Source organism: Hypomesus nipponensis, chromosome 18 (genome assembly GCF_054491055.1).
Source record: "Hypomesus nipponensis isolate SF chromosome 18, ASM5449105v1, whole genome shotgun sequence".
In the NCBI taxonomy this organism is placed as follows: domain Eukaryota; kingdom Metazoa; phylum Chordata; class Actinopteri; order Osmeriformes; family Osmeridae; genus Hypomesus; species Hypomesus nipponensis.
The window spans coordinates 20,055,317-20,076,416 of NC_140378.1; the positions used below are offsets into that span (position 1 = coordinate 20,055,317).

Genomic DNA, 21,100 nt, shown 5'->3' on the forward strand with positions numbered 1-21,100 from the left:
CCCTGTAATAGGCCCCTCCCTTTCCTGTTTGTGTTAGACGCATAATCATCATCTGCACTGTCCCCTGCACACTGCAGGATACCCACAGACGCACACACTCACACACACACAGTGTCTGACACTCACATTCTTTCCTGTCTCTCTCTCTCTAACCCCCCCCCCCCCCACACACACACACAGTCTCTGACACACTCTTTTTCTCTCACAAACACATTTTCTCTTCTCTCTTCCTCTGTCACGCATACACTCTTTTCTCTTTCTCACACGCGCACACACACACACATGCGTTCTTACACACAGACGCACAAACACACAAACTGTCTCTGTCTTTCACACACACTGCATATACAGAGCTGCTGGCTCCTGTGATGTTGTGTGGGTGCAGAGGATAGACGTCCTCAAAACAGGACCAAACATGCCTGGCTGGAAAGCCATTCCTGTCTCCCCCTCTCTTCCTCACTGTCCCCCCTCCCTCCTCCCCTTCTCTTCCTCACTGTCCCCCCTCCCTCCTCCCCTTCTCTTCCTCACTGTCCCCCTCCCTCCTCCCCTTCTCTTCCTCACTGTCCCCCTCCCTCCTCCCCTTCTCTTCCTCACTGTCCCTCCTCCCCCTCTCTTCCTCACTGTCCCCCTCCCTCCTCCCCTTCTCTTCCTCACTGTCCCTCCTCCCCCTCTCTTCCTCACTGTCCCCCCTCCCTCCTCCCCCTCTCTTCCTCACTCTCCCTCCTCCCCCTCTCTTCCTCACTGTCCCCCCTCCCTCCTCCCCCTCTCTTCCTCACTCTCCCTCCTCCCCCTCTCTTCCTCACTGTCCCCCCTCCCTCCTCCCCCTCTCTTCCTCACTCTCCCTCCTCCCCCTCTCTTCCTCACTGTCCCCCCTCCCTCCTCCCCCTCTCTTCCTCACTCTCCCTCCTCCCCCTCTCTTCCTCACTGTCCCCCCTCCCTCCTCCCCCTCTCTTCCTCACTGTCCCCCCTCCCTCCTCCCCCTCTCTTCCTCACTCTCCCTCCTCCCCCTCTCTTCCTCACTCTCCCTCCTCCCCCTCTCTTCCTCACTGTCCTCCTCCCCCTCTCTTCCTCACTGTCCCCCTCCCTCCTCCCCCTCTCTTCCTCACTCTCCCTCCTCCCCCTCTCTTCCTCACTGTCCCCCCTCTCGTCCTCACTCTCCCTCCTCGTCCTCTCTTCCTCACTGTCCTCCTCCCTCCTCCCCCTCTCTTCCTCACTGTCCCCCCTCCCTCCTCCCCCTCTCTTCCTCACTGTCCATCTGGTTTGGGTCTGTGCTGGGTCTGAGCGATGTTAGCCCAACCAGATGCAGGCCCCCCTCTCCTGGTCTCTCCTGGTCTGGGTCTCGTGGTCTGGGTCTCCTGGTCTCTCCTGGTCTCTCCTGGTCTGGGTCTCGTGGTCTGGGTCTCCTGGTCTCTCCTGGTCTGGGTCTCGTGGTCTGGGTCTCCTGGTCTCTCCTGGTCTGGGTCTCCTGGTCTCTCCTGGTCTGGGTCTCCTGGTCTCTCCTGGTCTGGGTCTTGTGGTCTGGGTCTCCTGGTCTCTCCAATATCGTTTGTGTACCCCCCTGAGACACACACACCTACACTGCATTCACACATGTATACACACACACACACACCACATTCCAGGCACCAGGCAGCAGGCAGCAGGCAGCCAGACCAGGCAGCAGGCAGCAGGCACCAGGCAGCAGGCAGCAGAGTCCCTGGCAGCCGGGCAGGGAGCCAGGGGCAGCAGGGAGGAGAGGTATTTTGATTCCCCTCTGCCAGGAAATGAAAGCTTGAATGACCCGGCTCCCACACGGCTCCTCTGCCTGCCTGCTGGCTGCTTCTGATTGGCTGCTCCTGGAGGTAGGGCTGCTTCTGATTGGCTGCTCCAGGAGGTAGGGCTGCTTCTGATTGGCTGCTCCTGGAGGTAGGGCTGCTTCTGATTGGCTGTTCCTGGAGGTAGCGCTGCTTCTGATTGGCTGCTCCTGGAGGTAGGGCTGTTTCTGATTGGCTGCTCCTGGAGGTAGGGCTGCTTCTGACTGGCTGCTCCTGGAGTTAGGGCTGCTTCTGACTGGCTGCTCCTGGAGGTAGGGCTACTTCTGACTGGCTGCTCCTGGAGGTAGGGCTGCTTCTGACTGGCTGCTCCTGGAGGTAGGGCTGCTTCTGACTGGCTGCTCCTGGAGGTAGGGCTGCTTCTGACTGGCTGCTCCTGGAGGTAGGGCTGCTTCTGACTGGCTGCTCCTGGAGGTAGGGCTTGTGGTGACACTGCTGTTGTCACACTTGTGTTCCAGCTGCGCACACTCTGTGTGTGTTTGTGTGCGTGTAAACAGAACCAAACACACAGATGGGAACATTGCAAGGTTTCTTTTCTGAGTGTGTGAAGGATAAAAACAAAAGGCAGGCGATGAGTTTACACAGTTTATTCACTTTCGCTCTTTTTCTCTCTATGTTACTTCTCTTCCCTTTCCCCGCCTCTCTTTGTTCCCTCTTCCTTTTTTGCCGATTTTCCCTCCCTCCCTCCCTCCCTCCCTCCCTCCCTCCCTCCCTCCCTCCCTCCCTCCCTCCCTCCCTCCCTCCCTCCCTCCCTCCCTCCCTCCCTCCCTCCCTCCCTCCCTCCCTCCCTCCCTCCCTCCCTCCCTCCCTCTCGCTCTCTCTCTGTCTCTCCCCCTCTATCTCACTACCTCCTTGTCTCTCTCTCTTTATCCCACTCTCTCTCTTCCTCTCTCTCGCTCTCCCCCTCCCTCTCTCTGTCGTTCCCTGTCTGTTGTTCTAATCAAACGTGTATTAAACACAGCAACCACACCAAATCCATGGGATTTGTGTTTCCATAGAAAAACACAAACACACGCACACATCATTATAGTGGTCCGTGGGATGTGTGCATGTAATTGGCATGGCAACTGTCTCCATCCCTCCCCCCTCTCCTCTCTCTCTCTCTCCTCCTCCAGTTCCCAGAACAGGCTGATGTTATTTCATTACTCTGCTGACGGACTGAACAAGGTAGCAACCAGAAAGTCTGATGAGTCACCTGGTGAGGCCCCACCTGGTGAGGCTCCATGCTGGCTTCCTGCTGCCCCTCCGCGGGCTGGAGCCAGGGGGGGGGGGTGGGAGGGGGAGGGTGGAGGGAAGGGGGGAGGGTGGAGGGGGGGAAGGGGTGGGTGGAGGGGTGGGCGGGGGAGGGTGGTGAAGGGGTGGGCGCTGGAGGGGGGTGAAGGGGTGAGCGGGGGGGGGCTGTGATGTGGTGGTAGTTCTTGGCAAACAGGATGGATGCAGGTTCAGTCCTGGAACAGGTTTGAAGTCTATTTCGGTGTAGTCAATTCTGAAAGTGGGAATGAGGTGAATGTCTTGCCGTATTGCTCTCCTCTCCCGCTTTCCTCTCTTCCCCTTCTCTGTCCCCTCCTCTGTCCTCCTCGCTTTGTTTCAAAAGAATTGTCAAGACCACAACAGTGGCCTTTTTATCACCCTCCCCCGTCCTCTGTCCTTCCCCTCACCCCCTCATCTCCTCTCCCCCCATCCCCCTCTCCTCTTCCACATCCCCCCTCATCTCCTTTCCCCCCATCCCCCTCTCCTCTCCCACATCCCCCCCTCATCTCCTCTCCCCCCATCCCCCTCTCCTCTCCCACATCACCCCCTCATCTCCTCTCCCCCCATCCCCCTCTCCTCTTCCACATCCCCCCCTCATCTCCTTTCCCCCCATCCCCCTCTCCTCTTCCACATCACCCCCTCATCTCCTCTCCCCCCATCCTCCTCTCATCTCCACTCCCCCCAGGCCCCTCACTTTAACAAGCTGATTAGGTAACAGCATGCTCTGTACCATGCTACCAGCCTGCAGGCAGTAAACAGGTGGACAGGCAGTAAACAGGTGGACAGGCAGTAAACAGGCTGACAGTACATCACACAGTTCAACGTGGTGATCCGTAGATTGTCCGTTTACCAATCTGACCGTTGTAAAATTACAGGCTATTAAAGAACAGACTGTGTCGCTATAATCTTCAGTCCAGTCAGTTTGCGAACGTATTGTCTCGATGCACTGTAATACACGCACTGATAAACATCTGGATGAACAATACACCTTCAGCTTGTGGTCTTCAAACCAAAGCACTGCAGTTTGTTGGTGATTGACATACAAAATGGTTTTATGCAAACTAAGGCTGGGCAATATATCGAATATTAGCGATAATATCGCAATCATTTTGACAATTATGTAAAATTAGAAAATATCGTGAATATCGATATATTCTATTTTTGTATTTTGTATTTTTTTGATGTTCCTTGTGTTGCTTGTGTTTTAAGATCACCGTCTGGCTCCTTTCCGTTCACACACACAGACACACACAGACACACACAAACTGAAAATTGCACTCTCTTTTGCTCTCTTATTGTCCTGTCACATAAGGACCTCTGCATGAATTGTTCCATGTGAGGTCCATTTTGTCAAGTTGTAAGTACCATGTTATGGCAACTGCTTAAATTTGCACTACACATTTTGTACTTTGTAACAATAGCAATTATATCTATTTTTTTTTCTTTCTAAAGGGGGATTTGTTTGCCCCTAGCCCCCCCACCCCTTCCCCCCCCTCCCCTGCCACCAGGGCAGCAGTATCTGGGGTAGGGTTGCATACCTGTTGAGCTTAATGTGAGTTCTTGGCCCCCACAACACAGCCGTCCCTCATCCCCGCCTCCTTCCAGGAGAACAGGCCTCGCCAGGACCCCGTCTCCCCCAGACAGCTCCGAAGTGCCCCATCAAAGCCCAACAAGCAGGCGCAATCTGAGATGGGTTGTGTTAGCCAAGAGGCCCTGCGCTAGAGAATGTTACGGCCGATGATTCAGGTTTGAAATGCCACCTCGGTTAAGCTACCTTCAGTGTTGTGCCGGAGTTTGTTGAAATGGAAAACAGAGTTGGGATTGTGGTCTGGAAGGAACACCCCCACCCTGAGGACTGCACGAGCCATGTGCAGGTTTACTTTCTGCTCAATCCATCTTACACTGCAGACATTATGTTGTAGGTGATACTCTAATAAATATGGGCAACAATATTATATTTTCATGTCATTTGCAAGTACAGTGCTCACAATGTAGTGGAGTAGCACAGACGACAAGTTATGTGAAGTTCTCAGCCTTTTTTGTACATTAAATTAACTGATTTAAGGAAAAGATGTAAACACATTAATGAACACGTCTGTCTCTGCACAGCTTGAAATAACTAAACTAGCCTACAGACAATACACATAGACACAAAGTAGTTTCAGTAAATTCATTATGAAAATGATTTTCAGTAAAAGGCACAACTTGGCGTACTCCCTTTTACGTCCTCCCACTGGAGGGATCCTGTCACCAAGCTTAACCCTGGTGTTATCTTCGGGTGATTGTGACCCTTCAGTCAGAAAGAGAGAGAGGGAGAGATAACCACATCTTCCAAAGAGTTTATCCTTTCCCCACTTAAGAAATTTGTCAGAGAAGGAACATGCTTAACTAAGTTCATACCAGTATCCCCCCCCCCCCCCCCACACACACACACACACACACACACACAGTACTCACTGAGACATGAGAGAGAGGAGGATTCACCACCTTCATCAGCCTTTTATCAGAATGCTAGGTTCGGTCATCATGACAGCCGGCAGTAGAGTGAGGAAGGTCTGAAAGCAGCATTCAGGAGGCCTTGTTACTGTGTGTGTGTGGCAGAGAACATGTAGAGTTCGACTGCACACCCCCTGATAGGTGTGCGTGCGAGTTGGGTGTGTGTCTGACACACACACACACACATGAATGTCCATCTCAGTGCAGTCCTCTCCTTGCAAGGTGGAAGCAGATTCAAGGCCAGATAGCCGTGTGTGTGTCCAGTGTGTGTGTCGCCAGTGTTAGCTAGCTGAGGGGAGGTTTCCTTGTATTCTACCTGATGCCAACTGAACAGGCTGCTCATCTCCTCTCTCCATCTATTATAATCATGCTTGAAGAGCGTGTGTGCAAAATGAATCTGAACATTCCTGCCTGGAATGACTTATCGTAGCATCCAATTGGTTGAATTGGTGTGTGTAGAAACTGTGTAGTACTACATATTGGTCACTCCTATTAATCAAACCATGTAATGACATTGGAATGTTCCAGGTAGGCTTCTTGATAACACGCCCCATCTTCTTGATGAGACATGAAACTGGGTGATTGGTTAACGTCAGGGCGGGTCACTGCCTCACTAGACCTGCCATCCCCTCCAGGGTGGACCAGGATGGCTGTCAACAAGCACCCTTCTGGTTCAGCCTCATAAAACCAGACAGGTTTTGCTATTGTTAGGTTAATTTTCCATAATTATTATTAATGAATGGAAATAAATATATATATATATATTTATTAATTATATTTTACTTTATTGTATATTTTATTTTAATTATATTCCACTTAGTATTGCTAGTTTATGTATCATGTATGTATTTATGTATCCTTAGTATAGTTAGACCACATATTTAAATTTAAGATTCCTTTATGTTTACTGTATGCACCTTCCTGCCAAAGCAAATTCCTTGTCTGTGCAAACTTTCATGTCGAATAAATCCCATTCTGATTCTGATTCTGATTCTAACAAGTTCCTTTGATGTGTGAACTGTGAGTGACTTCCTGTGGGCAGTGGGTTGGCTGAAGGAAGGTTGGTTTCAGCGAGTTAGTCTTGGCTTTCAGCCGTTAGCTCGTTAGCATCGTGTGTTGGCAGAGAGCTTAAGCTCAGATTAAATCTGTTTTCTTCTTTTTTCCCTCCACTCTGCCTCAAGTTAAGTTGATGAAATGTCCAAGCCTGACGTGTATGTGTGTGTGTTGGGTGTGAGAGACACACACACTAGCTTCTCAGTGTTTCACACTTCTTGCAAGGTGGTAGCCAGATCTCAGTGTGTGTGTGTGTGTGTGTGAGGGTAGATTTACATTTTGATACGTTTCTCTTTTATTCCAGTCTCTTTTTCCATCCTGGAGGAGGAGCCTATATCCTTTTGTAAAGCATTTAAATATCCACGGTAACTGAATCTGGACATTCCTATCTAGAATTGTAGCCTCTGTTCAGTAATATGTGTTTCGGTATCCTGCTTGTTCAGTGATCGGTTGCTTCCTTTAGCTGAACCGTGTCACTGCGTTGGGATATCACAGCTAGGGCTGTCCCCGACTAAGATTTTCTTTGGTCGAACAAGACTCAACTAAAACGTCTGAAAATTGAGTAATCGAAATTTGACACTTTTTTTTTTCAGAAAAAATAACGTACAAACATTTTCCCGATCTGACTCGATGGCTGCTGGACATTGCAGATTGAGCCGCTAATAGCCTACTAATAATAAGACTTGTACTTTAATGAAATGCTGCCATACCACAGATTTCTTTGCCATTTTGCCGAATAACACCGACAAAGTAGGCTATCGCAGAGTTTGTAGTTCGGCAGCCAATTGTGCTTTGCAGTGTTCAAAAAACTAACAAAACAAAGCCCAGATTAACGAAAGGGAAAACATTTACATTTAGTCATTTAGCAGATGCTCTTATCCAGAGCGACTTAAAGTAAGTACAGGGACATTTCCTCAGAGGCAAGTAGGGTGAAGTGCCTCGCCCAAGGACACAACGTCTTTTGGCACGGCGGGGAATCGACCGGCAACCTTCTGATTACTAGCCCTACTCCCTCACCTGTCAGCCATCTGATTCCCTGCCAAACAGTAACACCTTTTCTTTTAAATTATATATTTTTTGAGTTGGTTTATTTGTCTTAAATAATATAATCTACAATTTCTATATAACATTTTGTTAACATTTTGTTAATTCAGCAATGATGCAGCAATGATGACACAAGCGGGAATCAGATCTCACACTGCCATACGGCAGCTTGACTAACTAAGAGCATATCAACCAGAAAATCGACTAGTCGACTGAGTGGGGACAGCCCTAATCACAGTACTTGTTTTTATCTTTCTTTATACATTTTATTTAACTACAATGTTTATTGTCGCATCAACTTCACCTTAGCAAATTACTGGTATGTGAAAGCGTAATTGGCAATAAACCGGTTTATGATTCAGTTGCTCACATTGTAACCATGTGCAAGTAGTGAGGTGATTGTGGTGATAAAAAAAAGTGTCACCTAAATTAATGAAATGTAATATAATGAAAGGTCCTTCTGGTCAGTTCCTGGGATCTTCCATCGTTTGAAATTGCAGACCAACTGGACTTCAGTGCTGAATTAGTTTTTAAGCTTTGGAGTTGCGGTCAGGCAGTTGACATACAGTGTTGAATCTTCCGCCTGTAGTCAAATAGTTGTAAAAGTCTAAATGCCTGACACTGTGTAAGGCTGACGCCAGCTAGCTTGCTACCGGACTATAACATTCCAATGTCGTACTTGTTTACGATGCTCCTCTCTGCTCCCCGGTTTAGCCAATCACTGTGACCCGTTCCACAAAAACACGGAAGTCTCTAAGTGAGTCACGCTGCCTCGACATGTGTGGTCGTTGTGTTATGGTTTTTTGCAACCCATCAGAATGAAAGAAATGGCACAACACCGGCGCTTTGAAGATGTCGATACCGTGTTGACATTGTGTAACTACACTGGAGATAGAGGGAATCGCTCTGAACGTAATGATATCGGAGACCTTTGACACCTAGTAGCAGGACGTTACTTTGACGCTAATGTGACTCTGTGGCCTTGTTGCCTACGACTGTTTAACTTCAAGCCCTGAAAATTCTGCATTCCCTTGGGTTACAACCGTGTTCCTTGATCCGCACCCACTACTTAACGCTAACATGCTGCCATAGTGGCCTTCATCAAATCCGAGAATCGGAATTCAAGTTGCTTGTTCAAACGTTTGACAAAATGTATGCTGAGGGCAGGTTTATCACAAGAGAATCACAGAGGCTATTTGATTTGGTAACTAGATAAAGTGACAATAAACCTATTGAGTAGGGCTTACAATGGTAGTCTGCCCAGTCCAGAACCCCCTGGTTCTGATCTGTGGATCCTGATGTCTAGCCTCTATATACTTCACTGCTGCAGGGCTTCTATCTTGTTTATCAAAGCCACAAGCTCCTGCCCCACCAGTAATAGGATTTCCACTGAAATCACTAGGTGTTGAAAGAAATACATGGTTCTCTCTCTGCTTCATCTTTTGCAGGAAGAGGAAGATTCCCATTCTCTTCTCTCACTCTCCCCTCTCTCACTCTCCCCTCTCTCACTCTCCCCTCTCTCACTCTCCCCTCTCTCACTCTCCCCTCTCTCACTCTCCCCTCTCTCACTCTCCCCTCTCTCACTCTCCCCTCTCTCACTCTCCCCTCTCTCACTCTCCCCTCTCTCACTCTCCCCTCTCTCACTCTCCCCTCTCTCACTCTCCCCTCTCTTTTCTATCTCCCTTCTCTCTCTCCCCCTCTCCTTTCACCCTTCCTCCCTCTCCCCTCTACTTACTTTTCCCTCTCTCCATCCTCCCCTCTCTCCTCTCACTCTCTCCCCTCTACTCTCCCTCCCTCTCTTCCCCACCTCTCTCCCAGCGATGTCCATGCTGTGTTTCTGGAGTTTGCCCTGGTGACCCCAGAACGAGGGTAAACATTAACCTGTTAACCTCTCTGGCTCAGAGAGAGAGAGAGAGAGAGACAGAGAGAGAGAGAAAGAGAGAGAGAACAGCAACATCATCGTAGAAGCAAGTGAGAGAACAAACTCCAGAGAAAGAGAGAGAGTCGGATAACCAGTGGAGGAGAAAGGTGAAGAGGAAGAGGCAGCGAAAGAGAGGAGGTGAACAAGAGTTGAGAGGAGGATTAAGGGAACCCAAAAGACAAATACAGAGAGGAGTCTCAGAAAAAGGAGGGGCTTTCCTTCTGGGCTGAAGGTCAGAGTTTGTGTGTCGGAGCCTCCAGTTGGGGCAAGATGCCCAGTCTCCTCTCCTCATCCCGTTAGAGCGCAGTGTGTTTGTCTGATGGGGTCACCATGCTATTGATGTGTGTGTCGGTTCCCATTGATCTGGTAAGGGAAATGGGGACTCAAAGAAGTTGAGCTGGTCACGTCCACGTTGCCGTGGTGATCTGGAGGCTTCTGGAACATGATGTCACCAGCAGATGGTTCTTCTGGCCTTCTTGGCTCAGAGGAAGCTAATCAGATGCCTGACCCAGTCTTAAACCCTGTCTGGCAACAAAAACAAAAACAAACTGGGATATTTGAATGTTGAAATTTGTATCTAAACACTCGTTAGTCTGGACACAGCAGAGGAAGCTAACTCTGAATAACCCTGAGAAGATGACATTCAATAATTATGCAAGATATCCATTTTTTGGGTCTCGTTCATAAAACAAATAAACAATTTGATTCTGTAGTGGTCCAATCTGGCGTTGTAAAATGATACTTCTGAAAACAGACTGTGTCATGTGGTGGGTCTCCGGCCCAGCCAGCCTGCCTGCCGGCCAGTCTGCCTCTCCTGCATGGGATGGGAGGAGACCTTCAGACCTTCACCCAACCTCCTGGAACACCTCCACCGCCTCGCTGTGGCTCCATCAGCACTCTGTTTAGTAAACCCCCGCTCAGGCTGTAGACAGTGGAGTGATGGGGTCAGTGGCGTCACAACAGCGGGAATCCCTGTTTCTGGTTCTGATCCAGAGGATGCTGATGGTGGCAAGTCCATAGGATGGTCTCATGTACAGTACCAGTCAAAAGGTTAATGTACAGTACCAGTCAAAAGTTAATGTACAGTACCAGTCAAAAGTTAATGTACAGTACCAGTCAAAAGGTTAATGTACAGTACCAGTCAAAAGTTAATGTACAGTACCAGTCAAAAGGTTAATGTACAGTACCAGTCAAAAGTTAATGTACAGTACCAGTCAAAAGGTTAATGTACAGTACCAGTCAAAAGTTAATGTACAGTACCAGTCAAAAGTTAATGTACAGTACCAGTCAAAAGGTTAATGTACAGTACCAGTCAAAAGTTAATGTACAGTACCAGTCAAAAGTTAATGTACAGTACCAGTCAAAAGGTTAATGTACAGTACCAGTCAAAAGTTAATGTACAGTACCAGTCAAAAGTTAATGTACAGTACCAGTCAAAAGGTTAATGTACAGTACCAGTCAAAAGTTAATGTACAGTACCAGTCAAAAGGTTAATGTACAGTACCAGTCAAAAGTTAATGTACAGTACCAGTCAAAGGTTAATGTACAGTACCAGTCAAAAGGTTAATGTACAGTACCAGTCAAAAGTTAATGTACAGTACCAGTCAAAAGGTTAATGTACAGTACCAGTCAAAAGTTAATGTACAGTACCAGTCAAAAGGTTAATGTACAGTACCAGTCAAAAGTTAATGTACAGTACCAGTCAAAAGGTTAATGTACAGTACCAGTCAAAAGTTAATGTTTAGTAAACCCCCGCTCAGGCTGTAGACAGTGGAGTGATGGGGTCAGTGGCGTCACAACAGCGGGAATCCCTGTTTCTGGTTCTGATCCAGAGGATGCTGATGGTGGCAAGTCCATAGGATGGTCTCATGTACAGTACCAGTCAAAAGGTTAATGTACAGTACCAGTCAAAAGGTTAATGTACAGTACCAGTCAAAAGTTAATGTACAGTACCAGTCAAAAGTTAATGTACAGTACCAGTCAAAAGGTTAATGTACAGTACCAGTCAAAAGTTAATGTACAGTACCAGTCAAAAGGTTAATGTACAGTACCAGTCAAAAGTTAATGTACAGTACCAGTCAAAAGGTTAATGTACAGTACCAGTCAAAAGTTAATGTACAGTACCAGTCAAAAGTTAATGTACAGTACCAGTCAAAAGGTTAATGTACAGTACCAGTCAAAAGTTAATGTACAGTACCAGTCAAAAGTTAATGTACAGTACCAGTCAAAAGGTTAATGTACAGTACCAGTCAAAAGTTAATGTACAGTACCAGTCAAAAGTTAATGTACAGTACCAGTCAAAAGGTTAATGTACAGTACCAGTCAAAAGTTAATGTACAGTACCAGTCAAAAGGTTAATGTACAGTACCAGTCAAAAGTTAATGTACAGTACCAGTCAAAGGTTAATGTACAGTACCAGTCAAAAGGTTAATGTACAGTACCAGTCAAAAGTTAATGTACAGTACCAGTCAAAAGGTTAATGTACAGTACCAGTCAAAAGTTAATGTACAGTACCAGTCAAAAGGTTAATGTACAGTACCAGTCAAAAGTTAATGTACAGTACCAGTCAAAAGGTTAATGTACAGTACCAGTCAAAAGTTAATGTTTAGTAAACCCCCGCTCAGGCTGTAGACAGTGGAGTGATGGGGTCAGTGGCGTCACAACAGCGGGAATCCCTGTTTCTGGTTCTGATCCAGAGGATGCTGATGGTGGCAAGTCCATAGGATGGTCTCATGTACAGTACCAGTCAAAAGGTTAATGTACAGTACCAGTCAAAAGGTTAATGTACAGTACCAGTCAAAAGTTAATGTACAGTACCAGTCAAAAGGTTAATGTACAGTACCAGTCAAAAGTTAATGTACAGTACCAGTCAAAAGGTTAATGTACAGTACCAGTCAAAAGGTTAATGTACAGTACCAGTCAAAAGTTAATGTACAGTACCAGTCAAAAGTTAATGTACAGTACCAGTCAAAAGGTTAATGTACAGTACCAGTCAAAAGTTAATGTACAGTACCAGTCAAAAGTTAATGTACAGTACCAGTCAAAAGGTTAATGTACAGTACCAGTCAAAAGTTAATGTACAGTACCAGTCAAAGGTTAATGTACAGTACCAGTCAAAAGGTTAATGTACAGTACCAGTCAAAAGTTAATGTACAGTACCAGTCAAAAGGTTAATGTACAGTACCAGTCAAAAGTTAATGTACAGTACCAGTCAAAAGTTAATGTACAGTACCAGTCAAAAGTTAATGTACAGTACCAGTCAAAAGTTAATGTACAGTACCAGTCAAAGGTTAATGTACAGTACCAGTCAAAAGGTTAATGTACAGTACCAGTCAAAAGTTAATGTACAGTACCAGTCAAAAGGTTAATGTACAGTACCAGTCAAAAGTTAATGTACAGTACCAGTCAAAAGGTTAATGTACAGTACCAGTCAAAAGGTTAATGTACAGTACCAGTCAAAAGGTTAATGTACAGTACCAGTCAAAAGTTAATGTACAGTACCAGTCAAAAGGTTAATGTACAGTACCAGTCAAAAGGTTAATGTACAGTACCAGTCAAAAGTTAATGTACAGTACCAGTCAAAAGGTTAATGTACAGTACCAGTCAAAAGTTAATGTACAGTACCAGTCAAAAGTTAATGTACAGTACCAGTGTAATTCAATGGGAAAATGTGTCCAGACTTTTGACTGTTACTGTATATAGGATGGTCTAGTCTATATAGGATGGTGTTACTTATATAAGATGCTGTCATGTATGGGATGCAAAGATGGGAAGTAATTAAGTACAAATACTTTGTTACTGTACTTAAGTAAGGTTTTTTCTGGTATCAGTACTTTTCTTCACTATTTATCTTTTGACAACTTTTTACTTTCACTCCTTACATTTTGTACGCAAATATCTGTACTTTATACTTCTTACATTTTCAAGCCAGGCTCGTTACTTTAGTTTTAATCTGCATTAGTGGCATGATCAATATAATGTCCTTTTTCTTTTATTGACCTTTTTTCATTTCTTGGCTATCATGCAACAAACGTAAGCTAGTGTACGAAGCTGGCATGGAGCAAGGCAGAAGGCGACAAGAAGAATATTTATTTTTAAAGTTACGTTTTATTCTTCAACCAAATGTTGGTTAATTTTGAACCAAAAAAGTACGAATTGATGAGTACTATACTGTACTGTACTGTACTGTATTATACTCTATTGTACTCTATTATACTCTATTGTACTCTACTGTAATGAATCTGTTTTAGGCTTCTCTATTATACTCTCTTCACTGTGTGTATAAGTCTGCCTGTCTGTTTCTCTCTCTCTCCCTCGCTCCATAACCTATGGATACTCTGGTGATAGTTATGGGATGTGGTTGCCCTGGTGATGGTCATGGGATGTGGTTGCCCTGGTGATGGTCATGGGATGTGGTTGCCCTGGGGATGGTCATGGGATATGGTTGCCCTGGTGATGGTCATGGGATGTGGTTGCCCTGGTGATGGTCATGGGATGTGGTTGCTTTGGGTTTCTCCCAGACTTGCTTGTTTACAGAAACGTTGTTTCTTATTTGTAAACATGCAGAGCTGGCTCCTGATCAGAGGAGAGCAAAGAAAACTGCAAGGTTTCATTATTTCATTACTGTGTCAATCTCTTATCGATTTTGTTCCCTGGAGTGGACCCGTTGAGTAATGTTAACATTGCTGTTATGTGAGATTAGATAAACTTATATATAAGCCTGCAAATCCTCTCCTATCCTCTCCTAACACCTCACCTCTCTTCCAGCTCTCCTCTCTTCCACCTCTCCTCTTCCCTCTTCCACCTCTCCTCTCTTCCACCTCTCCTCTTCCCTCTTCCACCTCTCCTCTCTTTCACCTCTCTTCCACCTCTCCTCTTCCCTCTTCCACCTCTCCTCTTCCCTCTTCCACCTCTCCTCTCTTCCACCTCTCTTCCACCTCTCTTCCACCTCTCCTCTTCCACCTCTCCTCTCTTCCACCTCTCCTCTCTTCCACCTCTCTTCCACCTCTCTTCCACCTCTCCTCTTCCACCTCTCCTCTCTTCCACCTCTCCTCTCTTCCACCTCTCCTCTCTTTCTCTTCTCCTCTCTTCCACCTCTCCCCTCTTCCACCTCTCCTCTCTTCCACCTCTCTTCCACCTCTCCTCTTCCCTCTTCCACCTCTCCTCTCTTCCACCTCTCCTCTTCCCTCTTCCACCTCTCCTCTCTTCCACCTCTCTTCCACCTCTCCTCTTCCCTCTTCCACCTCTCCTCTCTTCCACCTCTCTTCCACCTCTCCTCTTCCCTCTTCCACCTCTCCTCTCTTCACCTCTCCTCTTCCCTCTTCCACCTCTCCTCTCTTCCACCTCTCCTCTCTTCCACCTCTCCTCTTCCCTCTTCCACCTCTCCTCTCTTCCTCTTCTCCTCTCTTCCTCCTCTCCTCTCTTCCTCCTCTCCTCTCTTCCTCTTCTCCTCTCTTCCACCTCTCCTCTCTTCCTCTTCTCCTCTCTTCCTCCTCTCCTCTCTTCTCCTCTCTTCCACCTCTCCTCTCTTCCTCCTCTCCTCTCTTCCTCTTCTCCTCTCTTCCTCCTCTCCTCTCTTCCTCCTCTCCTCTCTTCCTCTTCTCCTCTCTTCCACCTCTCCTCTCTTCCTCTTCTCCTCTCTTCCACCTCTCCTCTCTTCCTCTTCTCCTCTCTTCCTCTTCTCCTCTCTTCCACCTCTCCTCTCTTCCACCTCTCCTCTCTTCCTCCTCTCTTCCTCCTCTCTTCCTCTTCTCCTCTCTTCCTCTTCTCCTCTCTTCCTCCTCTCCTCTCTTCCTCCTCTCCTCTCTTCCACCTCTCCTCTCTTCCTCTTCTCCTCTCTTCCACCTCTCCTCTCTTCCTCTTCTCCTCTCTTCCACCTCTCCTCTCTTCCACCTCTCCTTCTCTCCTTCATTCCTGTGAAGGCCTCAGAGGGTTTAGGGACCCATGTAACATTCTAGACAGCTCTCTCTCTCTTTTTTCCCTCTTTCCTTGACTCTCCCTTTCTGTCTTTACCCTCCCTCTACCTCTCCCTCTTTCCTCCCCATTCTCTCCCTCTCTCTCTCACTCTCTCTCCTCGCTCTTCCTTACTTTCCCCTTCCTTCCCTCCACCTCTCTCTCCCCCCCTCTCTGTCTGTCTGTCTCTCTCTCTCTCTCTCCGTCTCTCCCTCTCTCTCCCCCTCTCTCTCTCACTCTCTCTCTCCTCCCTCTTCCTTACTTCCCCTCCCTCTCTCTCTCTCTCACTCCCCCCCTCTCCCTCTCTCTCCCCCTCTCTCCTTCTCTCTCCCTCCCCCTCTCCCCCTCTCTCTCTGTCTCTCTCTCCCTCTCTCTCTCCCCCCTGTTTCCCCCTCTCTCTTTGCGGCAGGCTGCCAAATCCTCGTCAGCCTGTTCATTTCCATCCAGTGCAGAAAAACAAGGTCTAGAGTTCAGTTCTGCTGTGTGTGTAGCTGAGATCTGGGTCATGGGAGAGGAGATCTACCCTCCACCCTCCCTCCTCCTACAACATACGTGTCTTCTTTCCCTCCACCCCTCCCTCCCTCCCTCCATTTCCCCCCTTTCCATCCATTCCCTCGATCCCTCCCCCCCGTGTATGTGTGAACCTGCGTGTTTGTGTAAACATGTGTGTATGTGTAAACATGTGTGTGCCCACCTGTTTTCTATTGCAGCTCAGCTTCATCCTCGATCATTAAGTTCTCACACAGCTAGACAAATGTGCACGATGATGACGTCACTGTAGAGTGTGTGTGTGTGTGTGTGTTCTCGAGGCATGCTTTGCACTGACCGGCCAATCAGAGCGGTGCATCTAGGGACTGCCTCAGCCAATGAGGAGGTTGCATCTGTACAGTTTTAAACAGAGGAGCGGTTGGGTCTCACGTTGTGACTTAATATTCTCACACACACATTGTGTATGTACACATTGGGGGGCCTACCACAGTGCCTTCTGGGTCGTTGGCTCCATGTTCTGATGTCCGCTTCACTAACATCAACACCTCCTCCAGTCTCTATTGGACTGTACTGTCAGACCCTGGCTCTACTCTACTGTGCTAGACTCTACTGTGCTGTGTTAGACTCTACTGTGCTGTGTTAGACTCTACTGTGCTGTGTTAGACTCTACTGTGCTGTGTTAGACTCTACTGTGCTGTGTTAGACTCTACTGTGCTGTGTTAGACTCTACTGTGCTGTGTTAGACTCTACTGTGCTGTGTTAGACTCTACTGTGCTGTGTTAGACTCTACTGTAGGATACTCTACTGTACCATACAGTACTGCCTGTACCAAGCTCTATTACCTAGCACATACATTCTCTCTCTTTCACACACACACACACACACACGTGACATAGTGTAGGAGGTGACGGACATAGCGACCATGCGGTTCCCATGGTGACCCGGGGATGTGCAGGTGCCTGTAAGCGTGACACGTGTTGACTCAGAGTGTGTGTTTGTGCAGCTGTGTGTTGGTGTGTGCAGGCCACAGGCGTGACCCCTGACCCCCCCCCCTCCCCCGCTGTGCTGTGCTGGGACACACAGTACCAGGACACTTCCATCTGTACACACACACCCTGACCCAAGCCTGGCGCCATCACTGTTGATCTGTGTTTCTGTACAGCACATTGTGTTTCTGTACAGCACGGTCTGTTTCTGTACAGCATGGTGTTTCTGTGCAGCACGGTCTGTTTCTGTACAGCACAGTGTGTTTCTGTGTAGCATGGTGTGTTTCTGTACAGCATGGTCTGTGCAGTACGGTGTGTTTCTGTACAGCATGGTGTGTTTCTGTACAGCATGGTCTGTGCAGTACGGTGTGTTTCTGTACAGCATGGTGTGTTTCTGTACAGCATGGTGTGTTTCTGTACAGCATGGTGTGTGCAGTACGGTGTGTTTCTGTACAGCATGGTGTGTTTCTGTACAGCATGGTGTGTTTCTGAGAGGCCAGACCAGGAGACTCAGGGAGCTCCAGGCAGGATGAACACACACCTCTAAGCAGAGTGAGAGGAAGATAAGCATAGTTGTGGGACTGGTCCTGTGTGTGTGTGTGTTCGCACATGCGTGGGTAGGAGTGTTTGTCGTACTAATGTGTGTGTGTGTTCATAACATGCGTGCTTGTGTGTAACTGACCTTTAGCACAGATTTGAGTAGTTGCTCTGAGAGACTAGCTTATGGCTTCTTGGAAAAAGAGAAGGAATGACAGGTGGAGGAGGAGGTAGATAAGGAGAGAGACAAAGAGAGAGAGCGAATGAGAGGGAGAGAATGAGAGGGAGAAAGAGGGAGAGAAGGAGAGAGGGAAGAGAGAGAAGGAGAGAGAGAAGGACAGCGAGAGAGGGAGGGGGAGAGAGGGAGGGGAGAGAAGGAGAGAGACGGAGAGGGAGAAGAGGGGGAGAGGGAGAGAAGCAGAGAGGGAGAGAAGCGGAGAGGGAAAGAAGGAGAGAGGGAGGGAGAGAAGGAGAGAGGGAGGGTGTGAGAGGACCAGGTCCAGCCTTCATCAACACTACAAAAACAACTTGTTTGTTCAAGCTAAGAGTGAGAGCAGATAGGAGAGAACAGCTGGAATCTAACCCTCCTGGAGTCTCGATCTGGACAGCTGCTGGGGGGGGGGTTAATCACCTGTTAACCAAACCTGGCAACCCGACCCCTCTCTCACTCTCTCAATGAATAAGTATACACAGAGATTGAGCTCATTTCAATATGGATCATCGTGGGAACAATCAACATGTCTTCCTCTCTCGCCCATACACACGCACGCACACACACACACACATATACACACACACACAAGCTAATTAACAAGCTAGTTGATCAGTTTCTGGGTAGAACAACCACATTGCTCCAGTCCTGTGTTTTACTCTTGCCATCATTATCTCTGTCTTCCTTATTATCTTTTTTTTCTCCCTCGTTTTCTCTTACTTCCTAATAATAATAAAATCAAATAAAAATCTGGATCACTCTGACCTTCTTCCTCTCCCCTTTTCATTCTTTCCAATTGACCTCCCCCATCAATCTGTCCACCTCTCTCTCCACCTCTCGTCCACCTCTTTCTCCATCTCTCTCTCCACCTCTATCTCCACCTCCCCATCTCTCTCTCCACCTCTCCCCCACCTGTCTCTCCACCTCTCCTCCACCTCCCTCTCCACCTCTCTCTCCACCTCTCTCTCCACCTCTCCCTCCAACTCTCTCTCCACCTCTCTCTCCACCTCTCTCTCCACCTCTCCCTCCACCTCTCTCTCCACCTCTCTCTTCCCCTTTCTCTCCACCTCTCTCTCCACCTCTCTCTCTCTCCCTCTCTCTCTCCACCTCTCTCTCCCTCTCTCTCTCCACCTCTCCCTCCACCTCTCTCTCCCTCTCTCCCTCCACCTCTCTCTCCACCTCTCTCTCCATCTCTCCCTCCACCTCTCCCTCCACCTCTCTCCATCCCTTCATCTCTCCACCTCTCTCCCTCTGTGCTGTTGTGCTGGATGGTTCAGGTTAGGCAGAGATGCAGGTCTGTAGTGTTCTGTATTGCTTCTATGATGTTTATTTAATTACCAGAGGCAGATGGTGTGTGTGTCACTGCGTGTGTGTTTGCAAGTGCGTGTCCTTACACGTGTGTGTGTGTGTGTGTGTGTGTGTGTGATACTAAACCAGTTGTAGTCCAAATGCTGGCTTCTCCGTATCTCATGCATTTAGGCTCATGTCCCTGACACAGGTCTCTAAAAGCAGCCCACGCACACCTCCACCTCCCTCTCACACACCCCACACACACGCGCTGCGTCCTGGCTAACCTCTCCCTGCCGCCCTCTCCCCAGTGATGGAGACCATGACTGGGAGAGCCTCGGCCTCAGGGCTGGACGACTTTGACCGCAACGCTCCCAGGATCTGCGGCGTGTGTGGAGACAAGGCCACCGGGTTCCACTTCAACGCCATGACCTGCGAGGGCTGCAAGGGCTTCTTCAGGTCAGACCCCTGCCTCATGGACGGCTCTCTGTCTCTCCTGGCTCTGCTCATTCTCTCTGTCTCTCCTGGCTCTGCTCACTCTCTCTGTCTCTCCATCTGCCTCTCTTGTTTGGTCTCCATCTGCCTCTCTTGTTCGGTCTCTTCATCTGCCTCTTGTTCGGTCTCTTCATGTACCTCTTTTGTTCGGTCTCTCCATCTGCCTCTTGTTCGGTCTCTTCATGTACCTCTTTTGTTCGGTCTCTCCATCTGCCTCTCTTGTTCGGTCTCTCCAACTACCTCTTTTGTTCGGTCTCTCCATCTGCCTCTTGTTCGGTCTCTCCAACTACCTCTTTTGTTCGGTCTCTCCATCTGCCTCTTGTTCGGTCTCTCCAACTACCTCTTTTGTTCGGTCTCTTCATCTGCCTCTCTTGTTCGGTCTCTTCATCTGCCTCTGTAGTTCTGCCTTTCATGTCTGTCATCTTTTGTAGATGTAGAGACATTTGACATTTAGTCATTTAGCAGACGCTCTTATCCAGAGTGACTTACAGTAAGTACAGGGACATTCCCCCCCGAGGCAAGTAGGGTGAAGTGCCTTGCCAAGGACACAACGTCATTTGGCTCGGCCAGGAATTGAACCGGCAACCTTCTGATTAATAGCCCGATTCCCTAACCGCTCAGCCATCTGACCCCCGAGAGAGACAGGGATGGAGAGACCCTGGACCCATGGGCCTCTCTCTCACTACCTCTCCATATGGCTTTCTTCTGTAGTCTCTCCCTATTTGTTTTTCCATCTCTCCATTTCCCTGCCTTGCTCTTCTCCCTCTCTCCACCTCGTTCTCTCCACGCTCCCCTTTGATGCTGTTCTCATGAACCTGATCTTAGCTGCCCTGTCAGCCCCCCCTCACCTGTCAGCCCCCCCCCCTCACCTGTCAGCCCCCCCTTCACCTGTCAGCCCCCCCCTCACCTGTCAGCCCCCCCCTCACCTGTCAGCCCCCCCCCTCACCTGTCAGCCCCCCCCTCACCTGTCAGCCCCCCCTTCACCTGTCAGCCCCCCCCCCTCACCTGTCAGCCCCCCCCCCTCACCTGTCAGCCCCCCCCTCACCTGTCAGCCCCCCCCCTCACCTGTCAGCCCCCCCCTCACCTGTCAGCCCCCCCTTCACCTGTCAGCCCCCCCCTCACCTGTCAGCCCCCCCCTCACCTGTCAGCCCCCCCTTCACCTGTCAGCCCCCCCCCTCACCTGTCAGCCCCCCCTCACCTGTCAGCCCCCCCTCACCTGTCAGCCCCCCCCTCACCTGTCAGCACCCCCCTCACCTGTCAGCTGCCAATCAAACACCATCTTCCTGGGCGCGCTGCCTAGCCTTCTGCTGTGTGTGTGTGTGGTCAGTGAAGGGGATCCTAGTGTAGGCAGAGTACTTTGTGTGTGTGTGTGCATTTTATGGTGAATTATTTGTGTGTGTGTAAATGTTTAAATGTGGTTTTGTGTGTATATATTTTTCTGGTGAAGTGTGTGTGTGTGTGTGTGTGTGTGTGTGTGTGTGTGTGTGTGTGGTGGGTCCAGGCTGTAAATGGGATTCTCTATTCCATGTTAAGCCGTTTCAAAGAGGTTGCTTCGTGACGGCTCATA

The 21,100-nt window shown here is 48.5% G+C and overlaps 1 protein-coding gene across 4 annotated transcripts in view; it reads left to right on the forward strand.

The window, feature by feature from the left end:
• Window positions 1–21,100, forward strand: part of LOC146252633 (vitamin D3 receptor A) — a 34,268-nt gene that overhangs the window by 5,107 nt on the left and 8,061 nt on the right. Inside the window, exons 1-2 of one of the 4 annotated variants that reach the window (XM_084679719.1) lie at window positions 2,927–3,024; window positions 19,350–19,497. In XM_084679719.1, the coding sequence (XP_084535845.1) occupies window positions 2,943–3,024; window positions 19,350–19,497 (230 nt within the window). In that variant the 5' untranslated portion in view covers window positions 2,927–2,942. Of the gene's footprint in view, window positions 1–2,926; window positions 3,025–9,305; window positions 9,715–16,743; window positions 16,979–19,349; window positions 19,498–21,100 lie in introns of those variants that run through there. The other 3 variants (XM_084679722.1, XM_084679720.1, XM_084679721.1) reach the window with 3 other exon arrangements.